This window comes from Eublepharis macularius, chromosome 1, assembly GCF_028583425.1.
Source record: "Eublepharis macularius isolate TG4126 chromosome 1, MPM_Emac_v1.0, whole genome shotgun sequence".
Classification (NCBI taxonomy): Eukaryota; Metazoa; Chordata; class Lepidosauria; order Squamata; family Eublepharidae; genus Eublepharis; species Eublepharis macularius.
The window spans coordinates 103754541-103781475 of NC_072790.1; the positions used below are offsets into that span (position 1 = coordinate 103754541).

Here is a 26935-nt window from a genome sequence, read left to right on the forward strand (position 1 = left end):
AAGATGCCATGAATTACACTCAGCAGTCCAAATATCTCTGAGAAGAATACTCTTTCCCAGGAAGGGGGCGGGGGAGATAATAAAATATGCAAATGGCCAATGGAGCAGAGATAAGTTTCCAACATGGAGATAAATATTTTGCTCAAACTGCCAGGAAAGGCAAGATGGATGGCTATTTGGATAACCTATCCTGGGCAATACATCTGGTGGAGGGGCATGTGACCCAACATGATTGGAAAAAGGAGTGCCCAGGGTCCCATAAGGCATCGCTACCAAAATTCAGGATTGGGCAGAAGGAAATCCATCCACCTGGAGAGTACATTTTAAAAAATCTGGACATCCTGGTATGTTGCTGAAGACAGACCAGGAGTGAGAAGGGGACAGAGAAGCACCTGCCTCTATTTTCTACATTTTCTGGAAGTTTGCAGCCATCCTAGAATTAAGCATACAGAGGTAACATTAGAGATTCTCAAGTTAGCCTAGTTAAAGTGAGTTATTTCATTTTCTTAGTTCTGCAATAACCTTTAGTTTCATGATATTCCTTTTCCCTGTTTGTGTGCTCTATAATGTTAACTGGTTGTAGTGAATAAAGACCTTTCTCATTTTTAGAAATCAGTCTGTTTCAAAGCCCCTCCACAGGGCTTTTTTTGAGGGGGAACGCCCCGGAACAGCATTCAGGCAGCTCTGGAATCTGCCCATGTGATTCCTTCCTCCTTTGGCCCCGAAGGCTCTGCAGAGGAGGCTAAACTGCTTTGAGTTCAATCTGCTTTCTTTTCATTCCTCTGTGAGAGAGAGAAAGAGAGAAAGCGGGAGCCCAGCGCAGGCTCTGCAGAGGAGGGTAAGCTGTTTTGAGTTCATTCTGCTTTCTTTTCATTCCTCTGTGACTGATTGAGTGAGTGAGAGAGAGAGAGAGAGAGAGAGAGAGAGAGAGAGAGAGTGAGTGCTGCGGCCCAGCGCAGGCTCTGCAGAGGAGGTTTAGCTGCTTTGAGTTCATTCTGCTTTCTTTTCATTCCTCTGTGAGTGAGTGAGTGAGTGAGTGCACAAGCAGAGCTGCTGGGGCCAGCTCTCCAGAGGAGGGTAAGCTGCTTTGAGTTCATTCTGCTTTCATTTCATTCAGGGGTTTCTGTGTATACGTGTGCTGCTTTGAGTTCATTCTGTTTTATTTTCAGGGGTGGGGCTGTGTGTGTGCTGCTTTGAGTTCTTTCTGCTTTCTTTTTAGGGGTGGGGCTCTGTGTATGTGTGTGTGTGTGCTGCTTTGAGTTCATTTTGCTTTCTTTTCAGGGGTGGGGCTGTGTGCATGTGCTGCTTTGAGTTCATTCTGCTTTCCTTTCACATAAACAACCTGTTGAGTGTTTTGTAAATAGCAAACACATCCAAATATATATTGCCATTTGCATTGCAATGCCCCAAAGAAGGTTTATTGAACTGGCTCCATTTGTGTTTTGATGGGGCACATCCTGTGTAAGCCACTATAAGAAATTACTAGGTGTGTAAAACTGGGATTGGGACTCAAGTCCATTGGTTCTTTTTTGCATGATAGATTCACCCTATTACTCACCAAATATCAAATATTCCTATTTTTTAACAAGGACCATCATAAATTTGAGGCAATTCTTCCAATAAATATCCAGGTGTTTTTTTCTGTTCTAGTGCTTTTGACAATGTTGACATTTTAACACAGATTATATCTGTGATCTGAATTGTGAGAAACACAAGTGGAAGTCACTCATGGATGCAGAGCTTTCCTTCTTCTGTCATCTCCCAGCAGCATAATGAGAATTCTAAAAAAACAATACTGGAGGACCACAGGAACATCTTAGAAATAGCCACATGGCTTGCTCTTGCTGCAAAGGAACTATCACTGCCAGAAGAGAATGATGGGGGTTATTCAGCCCAGTTTCCCTTCCTCACTGTAAACCACTCTGTTCACCATCTTCGTTTTTTGTTTGTTCATGTGGCGACTCGCAGTAATAACTTTTCAGAGATTTCATGGAAATTTCTACAGGAGGTAAGAAAACAGAGTGTCGTTGCTTACCAGCATCACAGGATGCAATGCAGCATAGTAAACAAAATGCAGAGCAAAGTTCACAGGCACTTGATATCTGTCTGCCCGTCTGCTGAATTTTTATTGTGCCGTTCCTCTATGGACTCAGAGTAGCATGTGTGATTGTCCTTTTCTCCCTTGCCAGAACCCTATGAGGAATATTAGGCTGAGTGTGCTGAGTGTGTGTGACTGGCCTAAGGTCACCCAGTGACTAGATTCATAGCCCAAGTGATGATTTTTTTGAACTCAAATCTCCCCAATGTCCTAGCACATCAACCAGTATTACATGGCTCCTTTCACAAGTACCAAGAAATAAAGCTCAATGAAATGTTGGAGTTTCTAACAGCAATGAACACTCATAACAGCCAGAATTCTGAAAGAATGTCGCCTGGAAGTTTGAACAATGGAAAGGAGAGTATTTGGAGTGGGACTCCAGCAAATCCTGGACTATGAATAAAATGGCAAAAAAAGCAAAGTTCTGTTCCCATAGGAAAGGTGCCATACTAAGTGATGGCATTTTAATGGACAGCCAAAGATCACTTGGGAAATAATTCTTTTAATGAAAAAGTGGCAGGCATGGCAGGTCACTTCTGTTATTTTCCCCTTCAACTAGGTCTAATTTTATTTATTTATTTATTTAATGTGAACTGGGCCTTTAGAAACTGCATGAACAGAAGATATTCAATAGGTACTGTTGAATAACAACAACAACAACAACAACAATGTTCTATTTATATACCCCCCTTCAGGATGACTTAACACCCACTCAGAGTGGTTTACAAAGTATGTCATTATTATCCCCACAACAACAATCACCCTATGAGGTGGGTGGGGCTGAGAGAGCTCCTAGAAGCTGTGACTGACCCAAGGTCACCCAGCTGGCTTCAAGTGGAGGACTGGGGAATCAAACCCGGCTCTCCAGATTAGAGTCTCAGGCTCTTAACCACTACACCATGTTAAAGCTCCAGGAGACAATCAAGATGGCAACTCTATGTCAAACCAACCAACTGACTTCACATATTTTATGAGATTACTTAGAGGTCATTATCAGTCAATTGATGATATCTTGATCTTTCCAGCATTTCTTAAAAGTAAAATAACAATTGTGCAGAGTTCCAGTTCAGATCTGGGTACAGTTTGGGAGGAAAGGGACTTTAAAACTCCTCCAATATGGTTTTGTTGATCAAAACCAATCCCTCACAAAAAATGATTTTAATCCTGAAAGACAAACATGGAAGCCTCTTAACATGGAAGTCTTATTCAGCTGTCATGGCAAAGAGTCATTTACGGACCTACGCTCCATGAATTTGTTCCATGTCTCTTTTAAATCTAAACTAGCACTCAAAAAGCGGTCTATTTTTCCTAAACCGAGAAGCTTCAAATTGTTTAACCTTTCCCTTTGATCATGTTGGATGCTCTTTCCCACACTTCTCTGACTTTGAGATGGGGTGGCCAGAAGTGTATACCCTATTTCAAATGTGGCTTTCCCATAGATTTGTACAAAGGCCTTAAAATACTAACTACTTTATTTGCATTTGTAGCTGATCTGGTTTACATTCAAAGATTCTGATTTTCAAGGAACAATCTTTCAACACACTAGACCTTACCAATCATTAACAAATAATTGAATAACATTCTTTCTAAGGTATCTCAGATAAAACATTTGAAAAATGCCATCAAAATTATTAAACATATTTTAAAGCAGAAAATGTATTTTATTTAGGTTTTCATAAAGCAGTAGTCAAAATGGAAATTATATTTCAATGTTATAGAAAATTACAAGCATTCACAAAGAGGCTCAACTCTACCATATCTTGGAACATAGGAAGCACAAAGTAGGTAGGGCATGCAGAATCATCCTACCCACTCCTAATATCTCCTGCTGAAGCACTCTGTGAGTTCGCAGGGGCTTTAACATGCTGATGACCCTCGTTTCCTTTAACTGACCTCTCATCATCTATTCAGAGCTACCCAGTCTGTTAGATGTAGCGATTGCTGTGGGGTTTTGAACTCTGTTATTCTCATTTCACCTCTCCACCTCTCTTTTCGACAGATTCAGAACTATTTTTGCCAGGGTTTCTTATATTTGAGTCAGGCAAACTATGATTAAAGCTAAGCAATGATCCCTCCAAACTATGATTTGCAAACCTACCTCAAACCACGTTTTCAGATTCTGGTATGAAGCCAATTCTTGGTTAGTCCTAACCACAGCTTGCCTAGTTCAGATGTCACAATGACGAATGATGACATTGCCTTCTTTTTAAAAAACAACTATCATCAGTAAGGGAGACAGTCCTCCTTTTCCATCCTCCATGTTTTTCTATCCTTTTAGGGCACTTATGTTATCCTTTCCTTTTGCTAGGGACTAGTGCTATTACCACACGCACAGAGCTAGAGTCTTACTACTACTGGAAGAGATGGAAGATGATCTTTACTGCTGTTAACCAACTAATGGATGCATCTGCACAGCTGTGACCAGGATGAGTAGCCACAGTGGATGGTTTCCTAACAGTTCAAGTGTTCCTCTGTCTCCCTTGGCCTCAGAACCAGGTGGTTCTTGGATCTCATGGCCAAAGTAGACAAGACAATGCCTCCAAAGTGTACCTGGGGACACACCTCAGTTTTGTAGACTGAGTTCCCATCAGATAACTCCTTTTAACAGCACTGCAGGGGTCTGATTCTGGTCAGGACTACCTCAGCACGGGGGGGGGGGGCTCTTGCCTTCCTCTTTTCCAACTTGAAATGGCACTGGGGGGGGAGGCATGTTGGCAAATAATGTCCCCTAGTGCCATTCTGAGTCAGAAAAAATGACCCAGGCAGGCTGGAGGCCCTCTCCCCCCCCCCATTGTTATGATGGTCCTAATTAGAATTGGGCCCTGCAGTGCCATTAAAAGATGCTCCCAGGTGGGAAGTGGGACGAAATAGAGGCATGTCCCTGGGGCAAACTTGGGGATGCCATCTTGTCTAGTTTGGCCCTCAACTAGGCATGCATGGAAAAGAAATGTCATTCCAAGAAAGCAGCAACCTATAAGCAGCCCCCTGTGGCATGAAAAATAGAGGTTTCTCAAGAAAGCCAAAAAAGCAGTGAGGGCAATTTGAAAAACCCTTTCCTTTGGAATTTCTTGGTTATACCTGCAAAAGTGTTAGAAAACAGTCATCATTTTAGGAAGCATTGCCATCACTAGAAATTAGTCTTCTTTGCCCTCACTGATGTCAGATCTTCTAAACAGAGAAATGATGTAATGCCATGATGCCATCCCATTCTGTGTGTGATCCCTAATTCCCTGGGACTATCTAGGGGACGGGGAATGATTCCATAATTATAAGGGGTATGGATTTACTGAAGCAGCAGGTGATCATGGAAACAATGACAGCCAAGAATTTAGTGGTTTCTGGAAATATTTCTGGGCTCTTGAAAGAAATGTTTCAGCCCTGAAAATAAAACAAGCAAATGTTCCATGCAGCCTAATATCCAAGCATGTGAAGGCAGACAGATGAGGGCTCAAATAACTCAACTTATTCCAGGGGCTAATATAGCCCAAGTAAAATCCAGCATACACATCAATTTTAGGATATTTGTTCAATCTTAACTTTCTTTGCTTTTGGTAGCTATTACATTTTGAGCATGACTAGGAGAAACCTGATGATGCTTACTTAAGCTTTAGGTGAAAGGAACCAAATTTCACCTCTGCAGAATTACTTTGCTATCCTCTGGAAATAACTCCAAGTCCCAATGGAGAGGCAGAAGTGTTCTTACTAAGACCATTACAATTTTTGCCATGGGACAAATAACAACAATATTCAGTCATTTCTTTATTTAATGTATATTCTTCTTTGTCAGTTCTCCAAGGGTAACTCATCATGCAATTAAACATTTAAAAATTAAAAGCCACATTACTTTTTGGCTTTTATTATTTCTTTTACTTAAAAATTAAAAGCCAAATTAAAAAATAAAATGAAACCAGGCCTTATATGAAAAAAAAATCTTGCTTAGCCTTCTCCAAAGTATCATAGACCTATGGAGAGAAGCCTTGGGCAGGGAGTGCCACAGGCAGGGTGTAACTACCAATAAAGTCTGATCATCCCAGCCCTCTACATAACTTCAGAGTTCCCTCCGGTGACCTAAGCGCAAAAAGAGGTTCTAAAAGCAGAAGCTCCCTTAGATATCTTGGACCAAACTGCCAAATGATCTCACTGGGAGCAGCATTCATGTACCTTTGGATAGTAGGATGCAGAAACCTCGCCCTGCCAGCACGCTTTGTTTGTTGTGATGGACGGGATCCAGGAAGGGGTCCACAGGCAGATGTTCTGTGTGGCTCCCTTTTCTGGATCAGGAAGATTCTCTTTCTAGGAAGGTAAAAAATGCCAAACTAGTAGTGATCAATATTTCTATACTTGTTTCACTTATTCTTTTTCTTTTTCTTGTCTTCAACTTTTTTTAAGAATGTAATTCCAATTTCTGTCACTTCATCACCCTTCAATGAGTCATGAATGAAAGTAACTTCAGCAGCAAGATTTACCTAGAAATGAACAAGCATAGTCAGTTACCTTGGGGGGGAAATCATTCTTCCATCATTTATTTCTCTAGTTTTTTTTAAGGTGCTTTCCTTTCTGCAAGAGGAACCTTTTAAGCACTCTGCAACTATGCTCCTTAAAATGGCAAATGAGCACATGGAGAGGGTCACACTTTCTGGCCCTGACCTTGACTTCCAGACATTCCAGGGGCCATTCGAACAAGAGTGCATGTGTACACCGTATATAGGTGCCCTATGTTCAGAACCATGACACATACCCTATAAAATTGGAGAATTGATTGCACATAGGAAACTTAAGCACATTTTGGTATATACAAATCAGCTTATTAAAATTAGTATCTTGAACCTGAGGTTCCAGGCAGGGCCAACAGTCCTTGTTAATAATCCTAATTAGCACATACACAAGGCATTATAATTACATTAAATGCTACCCATTTAAGGCCCATAGCTATTGGTCTAATAATACACCCTGTTCTTTCTGTGTTCATAGATGTGACCTGAAATTTTATGCGCTTAAATGGTTAAAAATGAGGAATAGGAATACAACACAGAAGATTAGAATTAACATGTAGTAGCTCTCCCCAGCCTTGGTCCATCCTATCTATGGGACTGCCACTCTCCCTATGTTCCACCATGGCAGCTTTGCTCATCTTAACAGAACCTTCTGCGGATGCCATCTTGCACATGGGCAAGATGTACATGTGTATTCTCAGTGGTGGCTCCAATGTTATGGAATGGCTGACCTGAAGAGGGCTTTTCACTCAGTTGGGAAGGTTGTTGGTTTCAAAGAGACGCATAAATAAAGGGATGGGCACTATAAATTTTACTACTATGTACTATATGTTCCTATAAGTATGATCCTACTGGTTAGTTTCTATGTTGTTTAATGTCAGTCTTAGAATTGCTTATGCTATCCCAGCATTTCTTCAACTCAGTGGGAAAGGCTAACTATAAATAACATAAATAAATAAATGTAATGAAATGGCTTATTTTTATACTGAAGCAATTTGCAAAACAAAGACAGCCACTAAATGGATGATAATAGTGCATCAGTATTCAGTGAGAAATTACAGACCAGCAATAAAGCAATATCTGGAATATGACTATGTGTATAACCACAAGCAGCTATTCAATATTCCCTGTGAATCAGTTTGCAATCAGCAACACTCCACACACATGATAGTGCCATATGCTCCCTCATTCTGGACAGTTCTTCTAGCTGTTTTGTAAATTTTTAGATTTTAGAAAATTCGTTGGAGATGTCGTGTAATTCCTCTCCTGCACCACAGTACACATCCAGCCAGTTTTTAATACATGCATGTGCACACAAACAACAGCATAGTCTTACACAAACACACATCCAGAAGTCCATTAAATAGCTTATCTGGATGTACACACCCAGAAGTTTTCAAAGAGCAGCAGGGAGAAGAAATCTCCACAGGCTGAAGAGCTTTTATGTGAAAGTGCTGTCAAATGTGCAATTTTGAGGGTATTCTCTTATTTTAATGTGGACTACTGCATCGAAACATCATGTAATGTGACCCTAAGCACATACACACAAGGAAAATGCAGAAATATGTTGTAGCCAGATGTGCTTTGTGCACAAATACGGATCACATGCCACTGCACAGGTTAACCCATGTTGCAGTTAGGTTCAGTGAGGTCAGTTCCCAGCCTCATAGCATAGGTTAGAGGGGAAGGGAAGGATATCCATGTACAGTTCCTTACCATTTCCAGAGCACCTCTAATGGCACCACACAGAAGACCGCAAAAGCAAAGTGAAGACCGCCCTGCTGGCAATTCTTCCACAAAGTCAACTAGGGGATTCTTATCGAGAATAAGGGAGAATTCATTCCACTTAGTGCAAGTCACACTAGGGGTAACACCCAGATACCTCTTGAAAGCAACCTACAAAAGGAAGGGGGAGATATGCATCACATCATCGTCATGTCACACCTTTTTCAGATGTCATTTTATCTTGCCTTGCTCTTCTGCAGTCAACTGGAACCAGAATTATAGCAGCAGATTCACACCACCTTTAAAATAGTGCCATATTCAAACAACAATCCCACAATGTCCCATCTGCCTTTATGAAGTGACACATTACACAAGGATTCGCCCTTTGATGAGATACTGTGGTGACTAAGAATAGGGCTGTCCTGAAAAATATTGTCCTGTCCCTTTAAAAGAGGCTTAATGGTTTGTAATTTACCAGGTGACCTTATGCTATGAAAAGCTTCAACTGCCCACTTTAAGCCTCTATTAAAAGAAGCAGGGCATTTCCCCTGGCCTTTTAACAATCTGCCCAATGGGGTGGGGTGCTCTGGTTGGATGCAGGGGAAGAGACTGAGAGAAGAGAAAAACAGACTTCGCCTTCCACCAACAGCAGATGGGCAGGTGCTGCTGATCACTTGGTACACGTCTTTGGCAAGAAGTCCAATGTTGTATTCAAAGGAAGGAAACTGAAGAAAAGCTAAGACTTTCCTTCTCTGAAGCAGCAGTATGGAGTGGGTTGAATGGTATGGGCTGAATGCTCAAAGAAACTTAGCAACTTATTCCTTGGGGCCAGTGGTTTAAACAGCAGGGTCCAGCTGTCCTCCTCATTCCACCAGTATGAACAGGGACAGAATGAAGAGCCTATGGCTAGGTGCCTCTTTCAATGCATCTGCGAATTCTAAAGCTCAGTGTATTTATTTAGAAATGTATATCCTGGTTTTCCCCGAGTGGGGACCCAAGATGGTTTATAACATTCTTCTCCCCATCTCCATTTTAACATCACAGCAACGACTCTGTGAGGTAGGTTTGGTGAGAGATGGATTGGCCTAAGGTCACCCTGTGAGCTTCCACAGCACAACGGGGACTCAAACCTGGCTCTCCCAGATCTTCTAACCAACATACCATGCTGACTCTTCCATCAGTTTAGTTCTATCAGGAAACTTGGTGGCTGTCAGATGAAGTTCTGTGGTCCTGCTAACTGGCCAAAGCCAGTGTGGTGCTTAGCCACACTAGTGGCCACGCTGGCAGCTAACACTAGTTCAACTTTCAGGCTCTTCTCCTTGGAGTGCCCATTCACTTACCCATTAAGCCTTCCTTTCAGCTTCTGCAGCATGGTGGAATATTGTGCAATAAATAGTTCCAGTTTGGACACAGAGGAAAGGGATTTTAGGGAGTGGGAATGGCACCATCACCATGAATGCTAAATTTTATTACAAAATTTTATTACAAAATGCCAGGGGTCATTCTGTAGAAAAAGAGCTGGAAGAACTCATTAGCATAACTCATTAGCATATGCCACACCCCTTGCCATCACTGGAAGTGTCATTAGCATAACTGATTTGCATATGCCACACCCCCTGACATCACATATCCTGGCTGTTTTGGACCCAATCCTGGCCATTCAGGGCCGAAATTGGGTCCAAAATGGTCAGAATCAGGCCGCTACTGAGTGGGAGAGTGATCCACCACCCGTCAGAGGCCCAATCTGGGCCATTTCAGCCCCAATCCTGGCTGAAACTGGCCCCAAATGGCCGAGAGTCAGGTGGGTGGGGCCACCTGACATGTGACCTCTTTGGGGAACTGCCGGAACTGCGTTCCTGCGCGTTCCGCCTCGAAATGAGCCCTGCAAAATGCTAAATGTTTATTACAAAAAGAGTCCATTCACTGGGACTTGCTTTCTAGAAAGGGCACTTAAAACTACAGGTCTCCTTATGTTGCAGTGTTAACTTAAAATTCCCACAGTTTTGCTTTTTCACAACCTGGGTAATAAATAAAATGATTACTGCATGAGAAATGCATGGTGCAATCAGATGCTTGTCCCTGCCATTGCTACGACAGAGCTCCTTCCTCAAGGGCAAGCAGGGGTTTAAACAGGTTTTTAAATTGTTTTTGTAAACAATCATTATGATTACTTTTAATTGTAAAAATAAAAATTTTATAAGATTCTGAAGGTGGGGGCGGGACACAACGAGAGAAAGTAGAATTCTATAATGACAGAAATGCCTCATCAGTTCAAATAAATCTGTGGGCCAAGCTACACATGACGAATGACACTTGAACGGCAAGTGGATTGAGTGGAGGGCAAGTGAACAGGGAGAAATACACTTGCTGTTCAAGTGTCATTCGTCATGTGTAGCTTGGCCCTCAGCCATTATGTCACTGGTACCATGATTTGATGTACTTCTTTCTTGGCCTTTCTTGTTCCTACAAGGCTTTCAGTACACATTTTAGCAGTGCAGCAGACACGATATACATCCTTCTCTGACCTTTAGCCCTCAGAGATGGGGGGGGTCTCCTTTTTCACCAGTCCCCTTTTTCTTGTGACTATCACCTTCTCTTTTAGTATATTGTACCCTATTTCTTCAGTAACCTTGCCTCTGGTGTTCTAAGTCTTATAGCTTTCCCACTTCCCAAGGTTTCCCAGTCCTCATCCAGCTGTTCAGTTATTCCTGTCCTTTGGGTTTGTGTGAGGTAATCCAAACCAACCTGGTATCTCTTTTCTGAGCAATTTGAATGTTCAGTAATATAATTCTCGCTCATCTAATCAGTGTCAACAGGCACAGTGCAACTAAGGGCCAAGCTACAAGTGACGAATGACACTTGAATGGCAAGTGGATCATGTGGAGCGCAAGTGAACAGGGAAAAATACACTTGCCGTTCAAGTGTCATTCGTCACTTGTAGCTTGGCCCATAGAGAATGATCTATCGCAAAATACTGAAACTGGAGATTCATCTAACAAAATTAATTGGCATCAGATGCAGAACAAACCAAGGTAAGTTTTTTCTGCAAACAATGAACAACTGCTGGAAATCATTGCCACAACATGTAACAGCCACTACTACTCAAACAGGCAAGACAAAGACATTTCAAGTTAGTCCGTGCAAACAGCAGGTGTCTGCAGCCTCAGTTTGCCTCTGGGCCAAGCAGGAAAGGGACAAGAGGTGTAACTCTTCAGTCTCAGTTAAGTTTTGCTTCTCAAGAATGCCCCCTGGTATGGTATTCCCATTTTACAGAAGAAAAGACATGTCCTTTAAAAAAAAAAGATGTATTTTTCTCTTAAAACAATTTTGGAACTCCCTCCCTAAGGAGATTTGCCAGTCTCCCTCTTTCATTGTCTTCTTTCAGCTGGTGAAGACTTTTTTGTTTTGTTTGGCATCCCTATCACTCACTCTTATTAGCCCTCCTCGTTTGTGAGTTCTTACGCTTATATTTTTGTGTTTCTGTTTTAATTGTTTAAAATATTTTAAATGTATTTGTATTTTAAATGCTTTTTAATGTCTCAAATGTTGTAATGGTTTGTTTGAATGTTTGCCACCATGGGGACTCTGAGCTGGGTGGAAAGGGGCCATAGAAACAGTTTAAATAAAAAATAGCATAGGGAGCCAAGTTTCAACTAGTGAAACTGCACATCCTCAAGTCAAATTGAAGCTGTAGAAGTCTACAATTTGCATTATATGGCAGACAAAGACTATGATCTCATCTCTTTTGAGCTCTGTTAGATGTATTTAAAAGGTGACTAGACAAACAATGCAAGACAGGTTTATCAATGGCTGTGAGGCAGCATATTTCTAGCTGCAGAAGCTGTTTATCTATTTCCATCATAACCTGCTTATAAAATTCTAAGGAGCATCACGATGGAAGAGAGAGATTAGGACCAGCCAAAATAGTGATAATTTAAGTGCTAAATAAAAGTTTACTCACAAAGATAAATTGGGGGTTTGATGATGTTTGTAAAATTGGATTCTCTTACTATTGAGCCAGAAAGCATTAGCCATCGCTTAAGCAGTGCCTCCCTGGATAAAGTGATGCAAATGTAAATGCTCCTTAAGAATGAAGAAAGCGAGCAATAAAGTTTTATCAAAAGAGGGGGCAGTAAACAGTTGCTCTATTCTTCACTTTGGAGCAACAGGAATTTCTGTGAGAGTGATCCAAAGGAGAAAAAAGTGTGGTTGTTAATTGGACCTTGTGCATAGGATTCCAGCAAGGATGGCTGAATATTGGTTCAGTGTGGGTCAATGAAGTAAGTCTTTGCAGGCCCAGGCCTAGGTGAAACATGCTGGCTCAGCTAATCAACAACACCTGCAAGAGTCCCTAGTGAATGGGCCTTGAAGACCAGTCTCAGAAAATCCTCTCTCTCCCCCCTGAATTTTCAGTAAGGTATGCTCAGCAAAGGAAGCTCTTGGCGACCTCTGAAGCATCCCTATTTCTGCTTACTTCTTGAAACACCAGAGTTTATAAAAGGTTCCCATCAAGCTGCTTGCAACAATCATTGTAAGCTTGAAGCATTCGTAACACAACTGGCAACGTACTGGTTGTATGTAGAAGGGACAGCCTTAAGTATGAAAAGGGAAAGGTGACAAAGGAAGCAGAAAGAGCCCTTTCATTGCTCAAATGAGAAAGCCAGCTCTGCTGATAGGAATGAAGCTTCCTCATTTTGGCCACCCACAAAATATTTTCAACTTTTTGAATCCAAAGAAACGGAAAGCAAGGCTGGGGCTTTCTTTCACAGGATCATGATTGCATACCCAATAAGCTGAGCTAGTGGTTACTGGATTCTCAAAGGACAGGCAGCTATATTTTGAGGAAGTTCAGTTTGTTCTGAAACTTCTGAGGTTACATACGGTTAATTGTAAGATACATGCAAATTCCTTTGAGAGAAGTAGTCTTCAGTATGTATTCTTTAATTCCACAATTTAAATGACATTAGAGTACTACTTCCTCATTACAAATCCATTAACTTGAGGCATGTGTTCGATTAAAATGTGGCCATTCCACCTATAGGCCATCAAGAATATTTTCCAACAGATGCTATTAGATCTTTTATCAATTAAGCTCTAAATTGAAAATCTTTTACAATGAGTTGATCAGTGCACTGTGTTGGCTCTTGCACAGGCTAAGAACTGCAAACAGCAACTTAAATACAGACTGACAAAATAATAAATCTACCATCATGCACTACAAAAACAAAAAGGATGCAAATTCATACACCAAAGATTACTTCCATAAATGGATTCTTTTGGATCAGAAACAGTGCATACAATTAGAGGCTATATAATTTCTGTGGTTACACCCTTGCAATCAACTCCTATGGTTAGACATGTAGTTCAGGTCACTGGAGCGGTAACATGTTTAGCTAGTAGTGACAAAGAGCAAGAGTCCAGTAGCACCTATAAAACTAACAAAACTAGTGGTAGAGTATGAGCTTTTGTGAACCACAGCCACCAATGCTAATTTCTCCACAACCCCTAGCCCTCTGCATACCCCACCCTATCCAATCACACCTACTATTGTCATTCACTGGCTATTATCATTCGGCTTCTGTAATCACTCCATTCTCCAAGATATAAAGACAGATGGACTCACATTCTAGGTGTATCTGAAGAAGTGAGTTGTGGCTCATGAAAGCTCATACCCTACCAATAATTTTGTTAGTCTTATAGGTGCTACTGGACTCCTGCTCTTTTCCACTGCTACAGACAGACTAACACAGCTACCCATCTTGATCTAGTAGTGACAGTCAGTACTGGGGGGAGGTAAGCAGGACTGAGTGTAGACTTTCCTTTTCACCTAAAACTAGGGGCACACATAACAGAAAAAACAAGCTGAAATTACACACAGAACTCCAGGCTCTGACTTAAGAACTCCTCTAAAGATTGCAGGTCGAGGAACACCAGGAGGTTTAGTGCCATTGTTTGCAAAACCAGCTGCCCCAGAACATCATTCCCCCCCCCCACACACCCCTTGAAAAGAAGAACATGAGTTTGCACACGTGTGGCCAATGTACATGCAAGGGGCCGAAACTCATGAAAACAACACCCCCTCCCCTCATGGATCAGTTCTGAGCCAGCACCGGCTGACCAGGAACAAACTAGTATTGGAACAGAATTACTCTGGAACCCCTGGAACGGAAACTGAAATGGAAACTTTCTTGGTGCACACCCATAATAGCCACTGTCCAAGCTGCCGTGGCTAACCATTTGATTGGTGAGGGGTGGCAGGGGGCTGGCAAACCTCGTGAAGATAAATGTGGGTGGGAAGGTGAGAAGGAAGCAGGAAAAATGGGGAGAGGCCATGGGGGCAGGGAAGACGGCATGTTGAGGGAGGGGAAAATGAGAGTCCTTATGAGTCCCCCTACTCATGTTATCTAAAATGCAGAAATTTTTGTAAGCTAATGAAGTTTTTTCATGAGTTTTCTTTAGTATTTTAGTTAGTCTGCACATTTGAAATGAACTAAAGCAAGGGTTCCCAACCTTTTAAAGCATGAAGGCACCCTTGGAATTCTGACATAGTATGGTGGACACAGTCATAAAATGGCTGCCGCAGGTGGTGAAGCCAGCCACAAAATGGCTCCTATAGCTTACCTTCAGTCACATAGAGAAGATAACGGTTGCCAGGACTCCTGGATCCCAAATTGGGGAAAGGAGGGTTGTGGGGGGCACATGTGGGGAGGAACTTATTCTCTTGTGCACAAATGCACATATGATCCAAACTCTTCCTTGTCACACCAGGAATGACGTCAAGGAAGAGTTCTGGAATATGCAGGATCGCACTTCAGAGCTCCTGGACCCATTCCCTGTGTTTTCCCTGCCAGGTGAGTGGTGGCAGGAGTCAGAGCAAGGGATCCCCTGCTCCCACCAGGGGACAAGTAACCCTAGTGAAGATCCTTTTGCTGAGATGGCAGCTGTTGCCAAAGCAACATTTAAAAAAACCAATCCAATCCCCAACAGCCAATCCAATCCCCAACAGCCAATCAGAAGCCTTGCTGGGCAAAATCCCTACTTGCCCCCACCCACTTTCTAAAAACACTTGGCTGGTGCCAGGAGAGCTGTTTGGTAGACGCCATGGTGCCTATAGGCACCATGTTGGGAACCCCTGGACTAAGGCATCAGAGCCTCAAAATGTTAGTTCACTTGCTGCTAAGTCCTGTAGGGGTCTTGCATATATCTAAGCAGTTTCTCTGTAGCTACCTTTCACAGACTGTTTGAGGAAGGCAGTATAGTCAAGAAATGTGGGGCAGGGGACACATGTTTAATCAGTTACTGTGGAGACCTTTGGTATAATTTAAAGCCGTGCACCTATCTGCACTGAACACAGGACTAGACACGTGAATACACATACATGAAGCTGCCTTATACTGAATCAGATCACTGGTCTGTCTACGTCAGTAATGTCTACTCTGAGTGGCACCGGCTCTCCAGGTCTCAGGCAAAAGTCTTTCCAATGACCAACTCCTGAGCCTTTCAGCTGGAGAAGCTGGGGACTGAACCTGGGGCCTTCTGCATGCCAAGGAGATGCTCTTCCATTGTGCCATGGCTCTTCACCTAAACAGAAAGCTTTTGCTATTAGCTCCAACCACTGACCAACATATTGGAACAAAAACGCTGCACATATATGATCACACGGCATATACAATTACTTTTGAAGATAATCAAGCATATGTCTAGAAAATGGATTTTTGTCTGTTGCACAGCTGGTGTAGTTATTATTGTAAGTACATTACAGGAGAGGATCCTGGATAAATTAGTATCTGGCCTTGCCAAATCAAAGTAGCACTTGTATCTTTCTGTACCTGTGCAATTATGTCTGCAGTTTCAGAGTAATTCCGGCACTTCTTCACAGCAGAGCGAGCTAAAAAGTCTTCAACCAGCCTGATGCCAATATTGTATCCCCTGGTATAAAGGGGATGGGGGGAGAAAGGTTAGCCAGTTCTATCTCCTCTCTACTTTTTCTTTCAATAGTTATTTTCTTGCTTCTTTAAAAATATCCTTCAGTACCCTCTGACTTTTCCCATTTCACTTCTGAAATTCCACAAACGAATTAAAAATTTACTGCCATATTCATTCTACACTGACCAATTTTCATTTATTTATCTAGAAAACTCTCCAGATGATTCTAATTTTCACAGTGTTCATATTGAATGGGAATTATGAAGACCTTTTCAATATGAATTCATATTCTGAATTGGGTTCCAGCTTTTATTTTCTCTGACCGACATTCAATACCTTTAACAGCTGCATGAAGTTAGGGTTGCCAACTTAACAGGAAAAAAGTTCATGCTGGCCTGCTTTTGTGTCTTGATATACAGGAATTAGCATCAGAAGATGCCTACTGTGGAATAGTGGCTAGAGTGTCTGATGAGAATCTGGGACACCCAGGCTCAAGTCCATACTCTGCCATGGAAGTTTGCTGGGTGACATTAAGCCACTCGCATACTCTTGGCTTAACTTACAAGGCTGTTGTAAGGATACAGTGGAGGAGAGGAGAATAATGGAAGTCACTTGGATCCCCATTGGGGAGAAAGGCAGAGTATAAATGAAGTCAGGAAATAAACATTATCACCTGCATGGCTGCTAAAAGCACAAAACATCAGGAGGTTTGGGCTGCGTTGTCAGCAATATGCAGATGATATGCAGCTCTTCCTTCCTTTTCCGCCCATTTTTGATGCTGTTGATGTTTTGAAGTCAGTTTTGGAGTCAGTAATGGGCTGGATGAGGGTGAACAAGCTGAAACTGAATCCTGCTAAGACCCAGCTGGGTTAGTAGAAAGGCAGATCTCTCCTGTCTTAGATGGGCTTATACTTCCCTTGAAAAGCCAGGTTTGGGAGTGCTGTTCAACATAGAAGTCGCCTTAGAAAATTAGGTGGCTGTGGTGGCACAGAGTGCTTTTGCCCAGCTTTGGCTCGTGCATCAGCTGTATTCATTCTTGGTTCAGTCAGATCTAGCAAAGTGATCCATGCCTTAGTTACATTGGCACTGGACTATTGCAATGTGCTGTACTTGGGGTTTCCCTTGAAGAGTGTTCAGAAGCTGCAGCTAGTGCAGAATTCTGCAGTAAGACTGCTGGTTAGGAGCAGCTTTAGGAACATGTGACCATGATATTACAGCATGTGAACATGTGACCATGATATTACAGCATGTGTTCCTAAAGGAGCAGCTTTAGGAACATGTGACCATAATATTACACTGGCTACCAATCATGGCCTGAACACAATTCAAGGGTTTGGTTTTGGCCCTTAAAGCCCTACATGGTTTGGGACTGGGGTATCTGAATGAGAGCCAAGCTAGAAGTGACGAATTACACTTGAATGGCAAGTGAACAGACTCACATGTATTCCTCCCTGTTCGCTTGCACTCCACTCGTGTGATCGAGTGGAGTGCAAGTAAACAGGGAGGAATACATGTGAATCTGTTCACTTGCCATTCAAGTGTAATTTGTCACTTCTAGCTTGGCTCTGACTGAAGTTTCTGACACAGACCAACCTAACGTGCTAGAGGACAGAGACCAATACTTTCAGAAGGACTGTCTTCCCATATGCTCCTGCCCAGAAATTAAGATGACAAGGAAGGGTCCTCCTGACTGTCCATTCAGCTAAAGAAATTCACCTGGTGGTTACATGAGAGAGGGTCTGCAGTAGTAGTCCTGCAGCCCCAGAACAGCAGCCCCGGGAGGTGCACCTGGCCCCCTCACTGTTGGTCTTCAGGAAGCAGCTGAAGATGTGTTTATTTAGGACTGCTTTTAATTAGCTTAGTTTCTTTGCTTCTATGTTTATTGGCAGTCTTAAACTGTGCTTTTAACTTTGTTTAAACTTTGTTTTTATTCATTTATGATTGGTTTTATTTATATTGTATGCTGCCTTGAGTTTCTGCAAGATAGAAATAAATGTTTTAAGTAAGTAAATAAAACTTTTTCATGGTTCATGTATGAGTTGAGGGACTGCGGTGCTGGTTTGGGAGGGCATTGTAGAAGTTTGTAATGGGCCCAAAAAACAATGCTTGGGCCCTGATCCTGCCATTCGGCAGAAACTCAAGGCCGCAACAGAGCTGCCATTCAAAATCAGCAGGAATATCCTGGAGAGCAGTTAAGAATACCATGGACTCCATGAAAGTCTAGAAGCATCTGACATAGATAGGGTTGCCATTCCCCCGCCAAGGGCGAGGGATCCCCAGACTTCCCCCTGCACCCACTTACGTGGCTGGTGGGGAACGCGCTCCCGCACTGCGAGAGCATGCGGTGGCAGCAGCAAGATGCTGTGACAGTGGCAAGATGCTGCAACCACAGTAAGATGCTGCGACTGCAGCTGCTTGCTCTCGCCACCACTGCTGCCACTGCCTCTCACCTCCGCCTCTCGCCGCTGCTGCCTCTCGCCGCTGTGGCCCCTTTGCGCCAAATGACAGTGGGCCACAGTTGCAGCGAGAGCGAGCAGTTGCAGCGACAAGGGCCCCCTTTGACCCAGGGGCACCCTTTGACCCCATGTAATGACGTCACTCATGGAACTGACATCATCATGCAAGCTGGGAGCATGCGCATGCTACGCGCGTACAGGGAAAAAGGAAGCTGGGGTAAGTATCAGCTCCCAATCCCCCACCGGGAGACTACAGGGACCTGGGGATCTCCTGTCAAGGGACTCCAGGTCCCTGGCAACCCTAGACACAGACCAACCTAACATGCGCTAGAGGACAGAGATCACTATTTTCAGGAAGAAGCAATAAGATTTTGACATTAGTGTGATTTCCACATCCTCATACCATATCCCATTTTCTCTCCTGGATTTTGAAATTTTCATACTGATTTAGGCAAGAAAAAAGTTAAGAAGATATAATTATTTCAGTGCCAATATGTAGTAGCATCTGAACATATCCTTGCTACTTACATGTCATCTAAACACTTGTTCACATCTTCATCCTGTTGATAATCTTTACACAGCTGGGCTACCAATGCACCGTAGGTGAGCACAAACAGCTCTCTGCTCTGCTGATTACAGGAAATATTGAGTGAAGCATGTGGTTTCAGAACATAACAAATTAGAAGCAGATTGCCTTCCCGCCCTCTCAATCCGGCTCTACAGTAAAAAGCTTCTTTAGTCAAAAACAAAAACCCAGAGTGCATCTCTAGCACTTAGTAAGTGCTGCATTACACATTGTCAAGCATATTGGCAGGCATCACAAATGCCAAGCCCAACACAAATCCCCTAAATATCCCCCAATACCCAGGAAAAAGAAATGCAAGAGGATATATAGGGAGGCTGCCATAAGCATGCTGCATACCATATGATGTGCTGATGCAGAGGATGAAATGGTGGGCAAATTCCAGTCCTACAATATAAAGAGAAGTAAAAGGGAGGGTCATGCTTTATTGAGTTGCTGGAAAGACAAAAGAAAGAAGGAAAATGTGAGGGAGTGAAATGCAGAAGCAGTTTAACAATTTAATAGAAAATGAGTCACATTACTATGAGCAATCCTTGGAAACGAAATGTGGTTGGATATAGTGAGTAACAAGCAAAACTAGAAGTTGTGCCTGCTGACAACACAAAATTTTGTTTACAGATTGTTCCAATGGGGCAGTTTCCACCACATGAACAATATTCAAAATGTCACTAAGTTTAAAAGACACTGCTGCTGTGAAACAACACCTATTTGGCACACACTGCTGCTTTAAAGTGAACTTCAGAACCAGAAAAATCCTAAACCAAAAAATCCAAAGTGTCTTGACTAGAGATGGGCACGATCCGCATTACGATCCAAAAAAACCCACGATAATGGCGATCGCATGATTGTGACTCAGTGGATCGTGATCAGCCACGGCCAACAATCCAGCGATCGGGAGGGGGGCTGGATCGGGGCTGGATCGTGCTCGGATCGGGAAGCCCAACACTCAGGCGCCAGTAATCTATTCCCGGGGCAACAGAGCCAGGGGAATGCCTGAGCCGTGTTTCCCCTCCTTCTGTCACCCTGGAAACCCGAATGGAAGCCCAGCTTTCCTTGATCAGCAGGGCTTCCTTCCAACCACAGAGCAGCAAAGCAGTCACCAGTTGGGAGAAGACACCCAGGGGAGGGAGGGGGAAGAGGGCGTTCTGTAGCCATGGGCACTCCAATCTCATCCCTGCAAATCCTGATAGGCAGCTCTGACGGCCAAACACAGACGGCCAAACACAAACACAGATGCCACCGGCATCACCCACCGTTCTTTTCACACCAGCGCGCTCCCTTTTGGCCTGGCAGGAGGGCACATGGGGGGTGCCGCCGGCAAGCGGCCAGACCCCCTGTCCCCTGAGGGGAGGCAGCTAGTCGCCGTCTCCCCGTGCCCACCGGGCCCGGTGGCCACCGCCAACACTCACCTTCCCACATAGCTGGGAATAGCAGCGCGCCCCACTTTGGCCTCCACAATCCACGATCCACGGATCGGGAACGGGAGACGATCGGTGTGGATCGTTTAGTCGGGATCGTCACCAGCACCGATCCACGATCAGCTGGATTGGCAATTGTTTTGGGATCATGCCCATCTCTAGTCTTGACACTGACTTCTTTTTCCTCATTGACCCCTCTGCAAAGAAATGCATGTGTAGTGCAGAGGATAATACAAAAAATGTCTTCTTTTCAAATTGAGCATTGGCTAGACCTATTGCCCTACTGAATAAGAACATAACCTACCATGGGCCGTTTTCACAGTGATTTACGGGGTTTGTAATCGATTGGTGTTAAAAATCATGCGAGGAAGCCGGCAGCCTTCCGTGAGTCTCGCGCGATTTATAAACAGTGTGAAAACAGCCCATATCAACCTGCCCACAAGCATCTGTGGCTGAGTGCTCTAGGAGAAGAGCAACCCTGATGACTGACTCTGACACTAATTTTCTCATTGATGAACCCCTGGTGCGCTTTTAAAGATGCCCAGGACAAAGTCAGAAAACCACTACCTTACAACACAAACTGCCAAGTGGAGATCTGTGACTGGCTTTACTGTCATATTAATTTCATGAAAAAAGTGTGTGGAAGGGGAAATTGCACTGGGCCACAGTGCTGGGGGCTGGGAGTGTAATCCTTTCTCCAGTGCCATTTTCCAGACCTGTCACTCCCTATCTGTCACTATTTGCTCTGCTGGAAAAAACACACAGGAACCCCTTGTAGTAACTGAGGGGAGTAATTTTGATCAAGGAAACAATGTGGATGAAAGGGTCAAGCTCCTTAGTGCTGTGCCCCTGATCCAGTTCAAGAGCCTTTATTGCTTCTTTTACAGAGGAGATTCAGGCAAAAATCTGCTGTATCCTGAGGTGGTACTTTTAAAATTGCATCTTTGGAGGGACCCTATCAAGTAGGGTTGTCAAAAGGCCTGGTGAAAAATGTAATAGAGGTTTTATGTGTGGAAAGAGCACCTGAAATTTTTCATGACATGAGATAAATAACATCATCTGGTAAATCAAATATAAATCAAACAACAATAAATATTAAGCTTCTAATAAAGGGGCAGTCTTTTTTAAAAAATAACAAACACAGGCCTTTCGGCAACCATACTGCAGATTCTTGGTGAGAAAGTTTGTAATGGTGATTGATGACAGTTCACTCACTATGATTGCTCTGCGTCCTTGAGCTCCCTTTTTTTTGTGCTGAGTAAACTGGATATGGCTTATACCAGATGATTATCAGTATAATACAAATAAGCAGCAGGAGGGAATATATCAACTAAGAAAACATTTATATATTTCAAATGCCTATAGAATTCCTTACACTATTAGACTCCACAGGGTGTATTTGACCTCAAAACTTAACTTCTTGCAGAAAAAATATCACTTAGGAATTTTAAATCATATTTAGAACAAATTCCTTCTGCTGCTTGGTTTCATGTAAAAAATCTGTAAAAACTGGTATATATTGTATATTTCCTTTTAGGAATTACACCCTAGCAAGGAACAGCTAGTTTCTTTCCTAGCATAAGAAATTTAAATATCTAAGTCATTACTTGCTGAACTTAGCATGTTCGTATCACACCCATTGGTTGTGCTGCCACCAGGTGACCATGAAGGGGAATTGTCAATATTTGTTATAAAGTCAGGCACCAAGAATTATTTGAGGCAGAGATTAGTCATAGATTTCTCAGATTACATAGAAATAAACATAGAACAGGTTTCTAACGTCTGGTATTTTCAAAATCCACAATACCAATTCCATTTCATTCAGAAATTTACTTAGCTTGCAATAGGTTTAAGAACTTGAGGAATACATGAACAGGTGCTAGCATGGAAAACCAAAGTAAATTGTAAAGAAAAAAATACTCAGCATGGTTTTCTTCCTGGCACTACTAATGTCATTTCAGTGTGCATCAGGAACACTGATTGTCCTTGTTACCAATACCAAAGTGTATTAAAGTGTCCCTTAATACACTTTCAGTGAAAATAGATTTTTGGCTGTAAAAGCTGTGTTCAAATCTTCACTCACCCATGAAGGTCACTGGATGGCCTCTGGTAAATCACTGTTTCTCAGCTCAGCCTCATGCACAGAGACTAAGCTAAAATAACACAACATGCATTGCCTTTAGTACTTTGAAAGAATGGCAGGAAACACTTGCCCTAGCTTGTAAAATATAACCCGCATTAATGCATGTAACAGTGCATTAATTAACTGCTACAGCTACCAAATATCTCTCCAGAAGTACTATCAATTACATACTCAAATCATGCTTACTATTTTGTGGTTCTCTTGTCTTCTGTTTGCTGATCTTGACATTTTTCTTGGGTAGCAGACAAGTATATAGTCCTCTGTTTATAGCTTTTCTCCTTTAGGTAGCATCTGCCTTTCCATTACAGCATTCCTTCTTTTATCCTGGCTAAAATTTTCCTTGCTGCTCTCTGCCTGTAAATAAGCTCAGTGTGCTATAGTTTCTGTTTTTACTGATGCTCCTCCTCTTCTGTACGTGCTTTGAACCTTCTAAGAGAAATTTGATTGGCAAGAACGCAAGCTTGCTTCAGAAGAGAACAGCCTGACTCAGATGAAGTAATGGATCTATTAAGTAAAACAGATTATAAGCCACCACAGAGTCAATGAGGGTGTGAACCCCAGACAAGCAAGGCCACAAAATTGAAAAGTCTAATTGTTACAAAAAATATTTTTAAAATAGATAAATCATCCTGGATGGATTTACAATGATACAACCATCTTGATGTCTTTGAACCAAACTTGAATCTGTTTGAAGAACTGTGCTTACTAAATATTGGTATTAAATGGGCTTTTTTTCAAATCAGGGAAAGGCCGTGTGGTGTAGTGGCTCAAATGCCAGGCTAGGATCTGGGTGGCCCAGGTTCAGATCCCTGCTCTACTATAGAAGCTTACTGGGTGACCTTGGGCCAGTCACATTCTCTCAGCCCCACCCACCTCACAGGGTGATTGTTGTGTGGATAATAACAACATAGGTTGTTGGGGGTTTTCCGGGCTGTCTTGCCGTGGTCTTGGCATTGTAGTTCCTGACGTTTCGCCAGCAGCTGAATCATCTCAACAACATCCACCTGAACATACAATTCACAATGGAGAAAGAAAGTGAGGGAAAACTCTCATTCCTGGATACCTTGGTCATCCGCAAAGCAAACTTTCAGTTAGGTCACAAGGTCTACAGGAAACCAACTCACACTGATCGGTACTTACACAAAAACTCCAATCACCACCCCCGACAGAAAAGAGGCATAATGAAAACATTAGTGGATCGTGCAAGACGGATATGTGAGCCGCGCTTTCTCAATGAGGAAATTAATCATCTAAACCACGCACTTCAGGCAAATGGCTACTCCAGAAATGAAATCCGAAGAGCAATCAAACCCAGGATGAATCAAACAACCAAAGAAAAACAGTCTCCCACAGGAAAAGTGTTTTTGCCATATATCAAAGGAATTACTGATCAGATGGGAAAGCTTATGAAAAAGCATAACCTTCAAGCAGTATTCAGACCCACCCGAAAAATACAACAGATGCTACGATCAGCAAAAGACAGCAGAGATCCCCTCACCTCTGCAGGAGTATACCGTATACCCTGCAGCTGTGGACAAGTTTACATCGGGACCACAAAGCGTAGCATCCAGACAAGAATAAAAGAACATGAAAGACACTGCAGACTTGGACAGCCTGAAAAATCAGCAGTGGCTGAACATAGCCTAACTCAAACAGGGCACAGTATCTTATTCCAGGACACCAAAATACTGGACAACACTTCCAACTACTTTGTCAGACTGCACAGGGAAGCCATTGAAATTCACAAGCATAAGCAAAACTTCAACAGGAAAGAAGAAACCTTAAGAATGAACAGAGCATGGGCTCCAGTTCTGAAAAACACCAGGCCAACAAAACACTCCACACCCGACAATAGCCCTGCAGAGAAGATTAGCACATCAAGCACCAATCCATATGCAAAAGAACCGCCTCAGGATACAGTGAAGCCTCCCGCCATTAGCATTCCACACCCTGGGAAACTCTTACAGAATGACTCAGCTCAACCCCACCCCTCCTGAGTAGATACAAATGACCTACATCTTTTCCACACTGTGACACTGAGAGATCTCTGTCTTTTGGTGCTACACCTCTGAAGATGCCAGCCACAGCTGCTGGCGAAACGTCAGGAACTACAATGCCAAGACCACGGCAAGACAGCCCGGAAAACCCCCAACAACCATCGTTCTCCGGCCGTGAAAGCCTTCGACAATACAATAACAACATACCTTGTAAACCACTCTGAGAGGGTGTTAGGTTGTCCTGAAGGGCGGTATATAAATTGAATGTTATTACTATTATTACCTCACAGGATTGTTGTGAGGATTAAAGGGAGAAGAATGATGTAAGCTACTTTGGGTCCTCATTGGGAAGAAAGGCAGAGTATAAATGGAGTAAGTAAATAAATACCATCTGATACTGATAAGCCTCAAAAGTTCCATTGAGTTCAGTGACATTTCCTCCAAAGTTAAGATCTAAAAAGCCGATGGTTTCCACTGGGCGGTTTCTCAGTTCCTGTAGGTGATGCTGTCACAATATTTATAAAAAGGCTCTATGTGGTAGTGCAACTAGATCTGATGTAACTAAAGCACATTGAGATGTAAGGCATAAGAAGGGAGAGCTTAAAAGAGCCATTTTTTTCTCACCAAACTTTTCTTCTTTCAAACTGAGCCTTATGGTAGTTACTTCTGGATGTGAAAACAGAAGAGATGCTATTTTAAAGGGAGTGGGGGAGGGCTCCTCTAAACCTGCCCAGTTTTGATGCTTTCAGTCTCCCCCAGCCCTACTACCTAATATGGAATTGGGGGTGAGCAGTGCTTTTTTTCAGCAGGAAAGTGGTGGAACGGGTTTCCGGCACCTCTTGAAAATGATCATGTGGCCAGTGGCCCCACCCCCTGATCTCCAGACAGAGATCACTGGAAAAAAGCCCACTTTGCCTGATGCCAGAGGGACAAGGGAATCCCCTCGCAACTCTTGCACCGGGTGAAGTAAGCACCTTGCTCCAGCAAGGAGAGGGAGCAGCGTGGGGGCGATTTAAACTTTAACCCCCCCCTTGCTCCAGCTGACTGGCACCAGTCAGCTGGAGCAAAGGAGGAGTTTAGATTGTGAGCAACGCAGAGGGTGTTTTAAGCTCCCCCTCCTTGTGGGAGCACTCCCTGGGGTGGCTGCACCCTGCAAGATGATATCACTTCAAGTGACCACATCTGCCATTACCACATCTGACTTCCCCCTGAATGGCAGTGCATTTTTCAAGAAGGAAAAAGGACTATGTTATTGATTTCCTCCCCCCTCTGATTCTGTATTAGGTGCGGGGGGGGGGGGGAGTGCTCACAGCATTAAAGGCCCTTAATATATATTATCTAGTTACACCTGTTTACAACAACCCTGTAACTTAAGCAAGTATTATCTCCATATTGCAGACAATGGAGAGGGGACTAAGGCTGAAAAACAGTGGCTTGCCTAGGAGCACCTAGTAAGGTTGGAGCAAAGATGAGATGTGAACGGATGATGGCTTCCCAGAATACAGTTCACTGTCTTAGCCACTATGTTATATAAACAAAAGGGGGATGTAAAAGACTATCCTGGAACTCTCATAACCTGATCCTGTGCACATTCACTCTGAAAAAGGCTTTCTTCTTGTAAGCATCCTTAGGATCACAGCCTTAAACTTCATTGCCACTATATCTTCAAGCCTTCAATAACTGAACTGCTTATACTACCCATCCAGAGTAATCATTAGATCCCAGAGCTCTAAACATATCCAGGCCTGACTATCTTTCTTATTCCCCACATGTACTCCTGTGGAGAGGAGACAGACCAGCAGAATCCTAATCTAGGATCTAACTCCTCTTTATAGTAACGACCCAGGCCTCTGCACATTTACTCAAAAGTGTAAGTAATGTAAACTTTTGTTCAATGGAGCTTACTCTAAAATAAAAGTGTCTGTAGGACTGCAGCCTTAATGCCCAATTCATTCAACTCAGCAGGCTCATTGCCATGTTATTCTCCAGAAGAAGTTTGAAAACTTGTAACACAACATCACAGCAAAATCTAGAGATGTTATTGACTGTCCAAATTTCCTGTATCAACAGTATTGATGTTCCACTGTTTTGTCGTT

General features: G+C 42.9%; 1 protein-coding gene across 2 annotated transcripts; it reads right to left on the reverse strand.

Annotated features, from left to right (window-relative positions):
* Positions 1–6025: 6025 nt before the first annotated feature.
* TRAPPC3L (trafficking protein particle complex subunit 3L) lies at positions 6026–23070 on the reverse strand. Of its 2 annotated transcripts, none has more exons than XM_054988965.1 (5): positions 23029–23070; positions 19227–19324; positions 16146–16245; positions 8308–8487; positions 6026–6564 (listed from the first exon to the last, which is right to left on the reverse strand). In XM_054988965.1, exons 1-5 carry the CDS (start codon positions 23068–23070, stop codon positions 6445–6447), a joined length of 540 nt encoding a protein of 179 aa, XP_054844940.1. In that variant the 3' UTR covers positions 6026–6444. The 2 variants fall into 2 exon arrangements, with proteins under 2 accessions (XP_054844940.1, XP_054844949.1); XM_054988974.1 differs by lacking the exon at positions 23029–23070 and adding an exon at positions 19621–19708.
* Between the last annotated feature and the right edge of the window lie 3865 nt (positions 23071–26935).